Source organism: Nicotiana tabacum, chromosome 19 (assembly GCF_000715075.1).
Source record: "Nicotiana tabacum cultivar K326 chromosome 19, ASM71507v2, whole genome shotgun sequence".
Lineage (NCBI taxonomy): Eukaryota > Viridiplantae > Streptophyta > Magnoliopsida > Solanales > Solanaceae > Nicotiana > Nicotiana tabacum.
The window spans coordinates 106,454,654-106,465,575 of NC_134098.1; the positions used below are offsets into that span (position 1 = coordinate 106,454,654).

The 10,922-nt window shown below is 36.5% G+C and overlaps 1 protein-coding gene across 1 annotated transcript; it reads left to right on the forward strand.

The window, feature by feature from the left end:
- Positions 1–4,945: 4,945 nt before the first annotated feature.
- On the forward strand, positions 4,946–10,238 carry LOC107774940 (jasmonoyl--L-amino acid synthetase JAR4). Its single transcript, XM_016594604.2, is given in 6 exon segments — positions 4,946–5,242; positions 6,316–6,626; positions 6,930–7,031; positions 7,949–8,736; positions 9,594–10,016; positions 10,019–10,238. Coding segments are annotated over 5 exon segments (1,725 nt in total). The 5' UTR covers positions 4,946–5,242; positions 6,316–6,330; the 3' UTR covers positions 10,135–10,238.
- Positions 10,239–10,922: the final 684 nt, after the last annotated feature.

The following is a 10,922-nucleotide window of genomic DNA, read 5'->3' on the forward strand; positions in this document are numbered from 1 at the left end:
CCTCAACTGGATTGCAGCTTGACTGTCACAAAATAAAGGAATGAAGGAAGAACAAGGAAGACCTAAGTCAGCAAACAATCTAGACAACCAGGTAAGCTCAACCACACCTTTACTCATGGCTCTATACTCAGCTTCATCAGAGGACATGCTAACAATGGGCTGCTTCTTGGACTTCCAAACCACAAGGCTACCACCCAATAAAACACAATAACCAGAGACAGAACGCCTAATGTCAGGGCAGGCAGCCTAGTCACTGTCACGAAAAGTAGAAACAGACAAGTCTGGAGAGGCATTGAAGAAGATCCCATGTTCAGAAGTACCCTTCAAGTACCTTAATAGATGCAAGCCAGCAGACATGTGTGAAAGGCAGGGAGACTGCATAAATTAACTGAGATGTTGTACTGCATAGCTGATGTCAGGCCTCGCGTGAGTTAAAAAATTCAGCTTACCAATCAAAGATCTGTACAGTTCAGGCTTAGGCAAAGGATCACCTTCATTTGCCTTAAGCTTCACATTCATATCAAGAGGGCACAAAAAAGAAGAAACATCTGAACAATGAAACTTAGACAACATATCAGCAATGAACTTTTTTTGATGTAAGAGGACCCCGGTGGAAGAATATAGAACCTCAATCCCCAAATAATAGCTAAGAGACCCTAAATCATTGATCTTAAATTGTTGATGAAGGAGGGATTTTAAAGCATAAATCTCATTAGAATCAGTCCCAGTCAGAATGATGTCATTCACATACACAGCTAAAACAACAAAAGAATCCACAGAACCCCTTGTGAAGAGAGAGTAATCATTCAGAGAAGATGTATAGCCTCTAGAAGATAGGGATTGAGACAATTTGGCATACCACTATTTGGATGCCTGTCTTAAACCATAAAGAGACTTCTGAAGCTTGAAAACTAGCTGCTCAGAAGATGAAGTGAAAGGAACAGTATAACCAGGAGGCAACTTCATATAAACCTCCTCATCCAGGTCCCCATGCAAAAAAGCATTATTGATATCAAGCTGAAATAAGGGCCAATGTTTCTTGATGGCAACAACAACCAAAGTCTTGACAGTGGACATTTTCACAACTAGGAAAATGTCTCATCAAAGTCAATCCCTTCTACCTGTGTGTCACCCCTAACCACTAACCGAGCCTTATATCTTTCAATAGCACCATCGGCTCTATATTTAACCTTGTAGACCCATTTACACCCTATAGGCTTCTTCCCCAAAGGCAAATCAACAACCACCCAAGTCCTGTTAGCGTCAAGAGCCTCAAATTCATTCTTCATTACCTCTTGCCACTCAGGAATGGAGGCAACTTGAAAAAATATATAGGGTTCAAATACAGGAGGTACACTAGTAGAAACAGTGTTGGAAATAGAAGTGGAGCAGAAAGAAGGAAGTGTGCAAACATAGTCCTTCAAATATCCTAGAGGATTGTGGGGTCTAGAAGACTGCCTCACAGGAACCTCAAGAACAAGAGAAGGAAGAGGGGCAACAGGTACGACAAGAGAAGGAGAAGAAGCAATGGGTAAAGCAGGAGAAGAAGAGGGAGAAACAAAAAGTGATAGAGGAACAGGAGAAAAGATGAAATAAGTGGAACAACAGGATCATCAGGAATATGAGGAGGGGAGAATACAGAGGCATGTGTAGAAGGAGAAGGAGAAGGAAGCGCAAAAGGAAAGATATAATCATGGAAAACAACATCTCAAGAGACAAAACAAGATTTAAAATTGAGATTATATAATTTGTAGCCTTTCTTAGCAAAGGGATAACCTAAAAAAACACAAGGAACAGACCTTGGCTCAAATTTGTCTCTATAAAATTTAGGAACAATGGCATAACACAAGCAACCAAAAGTTCTAAGGTAAGCATATGGGGGAGACTTAACATACAGTATCTTAAAAGGACTCTTGTTATGTAACAAGGAAGAAGAAAATCTATTTATTAGGTAGGTAGCTGTAAGAATGCAATCACCCCAAAAGGAAATAGGTAAAGAAGACTGAAAAAGCAATGCCCTTGTAGTTTCAAGGAGATGCCTATGCTTCCTTTCCACAACACCATTTTGTTGAGGTGTGTGTGGGCAGGAAGTTTGATGAATAATACCTTTGTCTGAAAAAAATTTGGAACCAGTAGTACTAGAGCCCATCTCTAGGGCATTATCACTCCTCACAGTTTTGATTGTGGTATTAAAATGAGTCTCAATCATAGCAATGAAATTTTTGAGCATATCAAAAGCATTGCTCTTAGCCCCTAAAAGATGAGTCCAAGTAGCTCTAGAGTAGTCATCTACAATAGTTAGGAAGTATTCTGCACCAGTAGTAGTGGGAGAATTGAGGTGTCAATGTGAATGAGTTGGAATGGGGCAGTAGAATGAGTAATACTATCAAGGAAAGGGAGTCCGGTTTGTCTAACTAAGGGGCATACAGAACATGGAAAGGATTGTTTGGAAGAAAGAGAGGAACTAAGAACAGGTATATGTTTCATTCTGAAAAAAGGAATATGACCAAGTCTAAAATGCCAAATCACATCCATTTTATTCAAATTTGCATGAGCAGAATTACAATGGGGAATAGTGGAAGGGATAACAACAAACTCATGCTTATTAACACTATCAGAAATAGTAACATCAGAATTGGAACTAGCAGGATAAGCAACTAAAGAACTTGAAACACATGAAGAAGAAGTAGGAGGAGGAATCTCCAGTTTGTATAAACCATGGTCCAATCTACCAAGCACTAGAGGCTTCTTCAGTGAAGGGCCCTGTAAATAACACAAAGTGCTAGAGAATTGAGCTATGCCATCAAACTGTGAAACCAAATAGTAAATAGAGATGAGGTTGTATTGGAAGTAGGGACATAAAGCACATTATGCAAGGTAAAGTTAAGAACAAAGTTAAGGAATCACAATTGGTAACTTTAACCTCATAACCATTAGGTAAAGAAACAAGACAGGGAATAAAGAGCGGTTGGATATTAAAAAGAAGTAACTTCTAAGAAGTCATATAATCAGAAGCCCCAGAATCTATAATCCTAACAGAACTATCTACTTGGGAAAACAAACATGGTTTAAGTAAAACACTGTGTGTGGCTTCTCTACCTGTAAAGTGAGCAGAAGCCATAAGAGACTAAGAGAAACTAGGATTGAGATGGGAATGTTGAAGAAGCTGTATCAGTTAAACATACTGGTGTTGAGTGATGCCAGGAATCCCAGAAGTATGTTCAGGAGTAACCTGAGCAGGAGAGCTGTCTAACCTAGAAGGCACTGATTGTGAACCAGAAACATCAGCTGCTACATTAGCTGCAGCCTTGCGAGGACCACCGCCTTTGGTGAACTTGAAATTTTATGGAAAACTATGAAGCTTGAAACACTTCTCAATGCTATGTCCAGGTTTCTTGCAATATTTGCAAGTGATAACAAATTTATGAGAATCAAAGGCTACCTTGGCAGGGTATGACTGTTTGGAAACCCCAGCATGGAAGGAAGCAGAGTCTGAAGAGAATTGAGAAGTTGCAGATACTTGTCTTTGTTTCTCATCACTTAGGAGAATACTGTAAACAGTATCCACGGAGGGAAGAGGCTTTATCATGAGAATATTACTCCTGACTTGGACATAGACTTCATTGAGACCCATAAGAAACTGATACACACGTTGTTCTTCTTCAGACTTAGCATTCCCACCACAAGTACATCTATTTGGGGAGTTCACATTAATTGAAGCCAACTCATCCCAAAGGTGCTTAATCTTGTTGAAATAAGAGGCTACATCAAGTGCACCTTGTGAAACATGTGTCAACTCCTTTTTTAACTCAAAGACCCTAGCCCCATCTGTTTGCCCATATCTAGCTTCTAATTCCCTCCAGATGTCTTTTGCAAACTCAGAATAGACAACAGTCTGGTCAATCTCTCTAGTGACAGAATTAGCAAGCCATGCAACAACCAGATTATTGCATCGTTGCCATTGACGAAGTAAAGGAGAACCCTCAGGTGGCTTTTCATAAGTGCCATGGATGAAATCAAGTTTGTTCCTGACAGATAAAGCAACTAATATGGATTTACGCCAACTTCCATATGATGACCCATCAAAACGATCAGTAACTAGAGAAGATCCCAACAAATCTGACGGATGGACATATAAAGGATGGCAAAGGTGTGTGTAGTCATCAGGATGAAAGAGAAGATGTGTACTTGCAGCAGTGTGGGTTAAGTTGTCACCAGTAGGTGGAGACAGAGTAGTATATGTAATAGTCATGATTTAATGAAAGAAATAACAACAGTAAATCAAATTTATCACAATCAGCAGAGAGACACTATACATAAACGAAGCAGAAAATAATTGTACCGATCCTCGTCGCAACCGGAGAGGTACGACCTTCAAAAGAAAAGAGTCGTGAAGTAAAGTACCAGCTTCACCGAGTACCAGCTTCACCAATAGGGAACCCTAGGTCCACGAGGAACTTGTAAAAGCACCAAATTTCACAACAAATCACCGGAAGAAACACGAAATGATTATCCTCAACGAGATTGCGCAGAAAATACGCCAAGAAAATCAGAAAATTTTTGGAACTGATGAACCGTGCCGGAAGAATACAATTCCGGTGAAATTGAATGAGAGTAACATTGGAGGATAGAGCAAATCCCACTCTATGTTATCCCTAACCCTGATACCATGTTGATTGCGTAAAATCGAAGCAAATTGTACCGAATTGTTCTAGGGTTTGATAAGAGAATGAGAGAGAAGAGAGAAACCTTTTATTGATATTATCGTATCCTTCTTTCTCATTTGTTCCAAAGATAAAAATATTTAGAACTATAAAATGAAAAATAAGACTAAAGAAATGTGGGCTTCCAGTCCATGTACAAATAATTATATTGGACCATTTAATGAAAGTGAGCCTTAATAGGACTCTTCTCGATAAATCCAAACATTTACACCTCATCACATATTCATATTAACAAAGTCATTTTCTCTCTCACTGTTTGCATGATTTCTAGAGAATAGAGAGAGAAACAAGAGGTGGAATACACAAAAAAGAATACACTGTCGTGTTTTTAATTGTGTAATTATATATCTCTTGCTCATAGCTCTAGTGCTCTACAGTGTCGAAATTCAAAATCACTTTTCTTTCACAGAGTCTTGTCATATAGTGATTGATACCATTACGAAAAACCGTTACTTTAAATTCCCCGCTGATTTGAGCAGCTTTTTTTTTTTCATTTCTAGCCACTGTTCATATTACAGGTACTGTGTTTTGAAATACTCATATGATTGTTTTGCTTGTTTTTTTTTCATGTTTGTTTTGACCCTTTTCTTGGTCGGAATTTGAGCAGTTGGCCGGAGAGCTAGCTGCTTCTGTTTTTTAATGATTTTTATCCCGATAGTTCATATTTATCATAAACTTCCCTTGATTCTTCGTTGGCTTTTAATTTTTGGATTCTGAAACCCCTTTTTCCCTTTCTCTATATTTTCCATATTTTGGAAATTCTTTTGCTGGACCTTTCTTTAAGTAACTTTTGGAGTTTGTGTGGATTCTCGTGGTTCTATATTTATTTTTTCCAATTTTCTTTCTTATTTCGAAAAGAAAATCTTATATGTAGATCTTACGTTGTGTGACTGGTTATACATGTAGGTGATAATTCCATATGTTCGTAGGCGAATTAATGTATTCTACAAAAGAAAATATTAATAGTTGGTTCAATTTGAGTCGAGTAGAACGAATATAGAGGATTCTTGTAACCAATTTGAAATATTAATTGTTGTTGTACACTTGGTAGCCACCAATTCAGCTTGCTTTCATTTTATTTGATCTTTTCACCTTCATACATGTATCTTTCTTTGGATATTAGTTGCGAAATTCCATGGAAACTTTTATCAGAACATCAAATCGATGTGTTTTTATTTTATTTTATTTTATTGTCTTTTTTAACTAAGTTCTACGTGCTGACCAAGTGGACCAACGTCAATGATACATTCAAAAAAATTCTTTAACAGCTTCCATGAACTTTCTCCTTTTCATATTGGCCAATCCTCCTAAACTTTGAACTTATTTTTGTTCTATCCTATACCCATACTACACCTCTTCCCCCTCCTTCTCTCTCCCTCAAGTTACATCCTTTATTTTACAGTAAGTTAATCTTCATGATTAATCTTAAACAAGTACTAATTGATTGATATTACCCTGTTGAAATTGCCCTTTTCTTCTTTTTAATTGGTTTTTCCTTTCTCTTTTGCAAGTGGTCAACCCCTACTAGTTTGGGATTTAAAGGAACTTAATTTATGTTATGCTTATGAATATTGCTCATTGTTAATTACAGGAAGAGATAGTGAAGATGGTGGAGAAGACAGATATGGAATTTAATCCAGAAGAAGTGATTGAGGAATTTGAGGCGTTGACCAAAGACGCTGGTAAAGTTCAACAAGAGACTCTTAAAAAGATTCTAAAAGAGAATGGAGGCACAGTGTATTTACAGCAATGGGGTCTAAATGGAAGAACTGACGCTGAGTCTTTCACAGCTTCTGTTCCTCTTGTCACTCACAAAGATTTAGAGCCTTACATTCAAAGAATTGCTGATGGGGATCTTTCCCCTCTTCTCACTGGAAAACCTATTACAACCATTTCATTAAGGTATCAGATCTTAACTATTTTCTCCATTTTATGGACCAATATTAACTACCGTTGGTCCTCTCTATATTATTCACTATAAAAGTCTAGTTTTTCTCGAAACAGATTTTCATATTATCTTATAATACAAGAGTATGTCTTTTATAACAGCAAATGAGATTGTTATAAAGAGTTTTAAGTCAGTTACAATAAATGTAAAAAAAGAAAAGAGTATTGTTGGTACTTGCATGAAGATTTTTCTTGGTGGTGGGGTGCCATAAAGTTGACAATTTTTAGAAAGTTTAACAGAATTGTTTTTTGCTGCAGTTCGGGTACAACACAGGGAAGGCCAAAGTTTGTACCTTTCAATGATGAATTGATGGAATCCACTATACAGATATACAAAACTTCTTTTGCCTTTAGGAATCGGTAATGTAGTTTTGGTGTATTACCTTAATAATGCTTTGCTATGTCATTTTGTCATACTTGTTGTCTTTTTCCCATTTTTTGCTTCTTGGTACCATCTGCAAAAGTGGGGCTGATTCAGGAAATTTTGTTTTTCATTATTACACTTCAACATCTTCTTGAAAATGAATTCATTTTGGTTTTCACCTTGTCTGTCCACCGGGAGTCCTAAAATTCACAACTTTCTGTTATTGTTGTCTCTTTCCTTATTAGTCTATTGTAAAAAAAAAAATGATATACTCCCTCCAGTCACTTTTACTTGGCATATATAATGAAAATAAATGTTTACTTTTACTTGGCACTTTACGCATATTAAGAAAAGACAACAAATTTTTTTATGTTTTACCCACAATATTTATTACCATTTCAAATTATTTTCTCAAATTCAATAAAATATGTATCAATTAATATGAGTAACATGGTAAATTATGCACTTCATTTATTATTTCTTAAGGGATTTGAAAAGTCAAAACGTACCAAATAAAAGTGACCGGAGTGATTATATCTATATTTGAAAATAATTTAGTTTTAAACTTTCCATTTTAACTATTTTTACTTGTGATCCTTTATGATTTAAAGATCGTATTTTTTTTTTAAATTCCGCACCGAATCAAAGTGTCTTATAAATTGAAATGGAGGAAATAATACTTTTTTTTTTCTTAGTACTGGTAATTAGAGTTTCATTTCACATGATGAAATATGTGGGGACAGATTCCCAACTTCTGTCACATTTTCTGGTAACCACAGCAGGAAAATTGTTTGAGAAATAGGACGCCATGTTCCTTTTATCAGTAATTTGTACTCGTTGGTTTCTTGTTGCTTTGCTTAATGTTATGGCTAATTATTTATCTTTTTAAAAATTACTATTTGTATTTTTGCAGAGAATTTCCAGTTGGGAATGGGAAGGCTTTGCAGTTCATTTACAGCAGCAAGCAGTTCAAGACAAAGGGAGGTTTGGCAGCTGGAACTGCAACTACCAATGTATATCGTAATGCACAATTCAAGAAAACAATGAAGGCAATGCAAACCCCATGTTGTAGCCCTGACGAAGTTATATTTGGTCCTGATTTTCACCAATCTTTATACTGCCATCTTTTGTGTGGGCTTATTTTTCGGGACGAAGTGCAAGTTATCTCCTCTACATTCGCCCACAGCATTGTCCACGCCTTTAGAACTTTCGAACAAGTGTGGGAAGAACTTGTTGTAGATATAAGAGAAGGAGTCCTCTCTAGCCGAGTCACTGTCCCCTCCATTAGATCAGCAATGTCGAAATTGCTGAAACCTGATCCAGAACAGGCTGATAACATTTTTAGAAAGTGTTCGGGATTAAGAAATTGGTATGGTTTGATTCCTGTACTCTTCCCAAATGCCAAGTACATATACGGAATCATGACGGGGTCTATGGAACCTTACCTCAAGAAATTGAGGCATTATGCAGGGGAGCTACCATTACAAAGTGCAGATTATGGGTCTTCTGAAGGATGGATTGGAGCAAATGTCAATCCTAAGTTGCCCCCTGAGCTAGTTACTTATGCTGTTCTTCCTAATATTGGTTATTTTGAATTCATTCCTCTAAGGGGGAATTTAGACGGCCTTGAGCCTACACCACTGGGTCTTGCTGAAGTTAAACTTGGTGAAGAGTATGAAATTGTTGTCACCAATTTTGCAGGTACAAGTTTCTCCCTCCTACTATTTCTATTTGACCAAATTATTCTTTTTGTCAGTGACTTCCTGAATTTCTGATGCAAAAATAACTTTGTTATCATGATACCATTATTGAGAGGGTACCATGCTACTGTTTATAAGGCATTACTCAATTATTTATTGCGCACCATAATATAGGAGTAGTTCATTTAAGATACAGTTGGTACTTACTCTTTATAAACTATGAGTATTTTTCATCTACTTCTTTTTCAATTTTAGTAGGGAGATTTTATATTTGAGAAGTGGTAGCTCAATCTTGGTGTCCGTTTTCTGGAACTATTTCATGAAAAATGATTATATGAGAAGTGGTAGCTTAATATAAAAGTATAGTTTTAGAAACTTTTTACTATATACATGAAAGCCTGCTGCCCTGCTCATCTTTCGCTGTACATATTTGTGCTTATCCACATGCCTGCATGTGGGTGCCGTTCATATTCTCTTGACCTCTTCCTCAATGTTGTTAAGCATGTCTATTATCTAGAGAAGAGCTAATTATTTAGTACTTAATATTTTACACATCTTGAAGGAATAAATGGTACTGCATTCTGCTTTCAAATATTTGTTTAGTTGTTTTAGGTGCTTCATCGCTTGTAATACATTTTTTAATGCACGTTACTTGGTCTATCTTTTGTCTTACTCTATGTATGCTACTAAGAGTAGGTGATTACTGTTGAGTGCAATTTTATTAATCTGTTACCTTTAAAGAAGAGGAGTGTGACTTTGAAGGAAAAGTAGTGAGGAGTTTCATCTTTTTTCATGGCTTTAAATTCTTCTTGATTTTTCAAGCATTCGCCAAAATTTGAACAATTTTGTACATGTCAGGGTTGTATCGTTATAGACTCGGTGATGTAGTTAAAATAAAAGGATTCCATAATGCCACACCAGAACTGCAGTTCATTTGCCGCAGAAATCTTTTGCTAAGCATTAATATTGACAAGAACACTGAGAAAGATTTACAGCTAGCCGTGGAAGCAGCAGCTAAGCTCTTAGTAGATGAAAAGTCAGAGGTAGTCGATTTCACGAGCCACGTGAATATTGCAGCTGATCCAGGGCACTACGTGGTTTTCTGGGAACTAAGTGGTGAAGCAAGTGATGAAACATTGCAAGAATGCTGCAATTGTTTGGACAAATCGTTCATCGATGCAGGCTACCTGGGCTCTCGGAAGGCTAATGCCATTGGAGCGCTTGAGCTTAGAGTTGTGAAGAGAGGAACATTCCATAAGATATTAGATCATTTTGTTGGATTAGGGGTGCTGTTAGCCAGTTCAAGACCCCAAGATGTGTTGGTCCAAACAATAGCACACTGCTGCAAATACTGTGTAATGATGTTGTTAAGAGCTATTTTAGTACTGCCTTCTCTTGATGCTGAACTTGAATTTTGCTTTTAGTGATGTATTCTTAATAATTGTACAAAGTTGAAGGGTTGTTCGGAAAAGAAAATGAAGCTTAGTTGTTGGATTTTGTTAATGAAGCTTATGCATTGTTTGGACTTTGGAGTATGGGTGTTTACTGGAAGGACTGGACGGGGCTGGTCACCAAAAAAACAGCCCGTCCGGTTAGTGGGCGGGCTGGCATACCGGGCTATTAGTGTGCTAGGTAATTCCGGGTTCTAATGGGCTCGTCCGGGTTCGGACTTATCCGGTTTGAACTGGGCCGGGTTTTCTTTTCCTTTTCTTAGTGTATTTATGTTTTCATGTTCAATGTAATTGATACTTATGTGTTTGCAAACTTTTAAATAATAAAATAAGTATTTTACGACATAAAATTAAACTTTTGAACTTTAAAGTGTTAAATTTGAATTTTAAAATTTTAAAATTGAAATTAAGTGGCTACATAAAATTATTTAATACGACCAATATGTAAGGATCAAACTTCAAAGTCTTTCATTTCATAGTTTCATTGCATAATAATATTTCAAATTAACTTGCAACTTCTATTTTGTTTTTTTAAATTTTTGAACTTGTAAATTAAAAGTTTACAACAATTAAAAGTTTAGTGTTTACTACTGCTAAATGTCAATAAGAGCAAATTGTCTAATAAACTAACACATTAAGCTTAAATAAGTCTAAAAAATTTAAAATAACACAAATTGTCTCAAATCAACTTAAATACGAATTCCTGGAAGACGCTAAAGACAACCCTTGATATGCT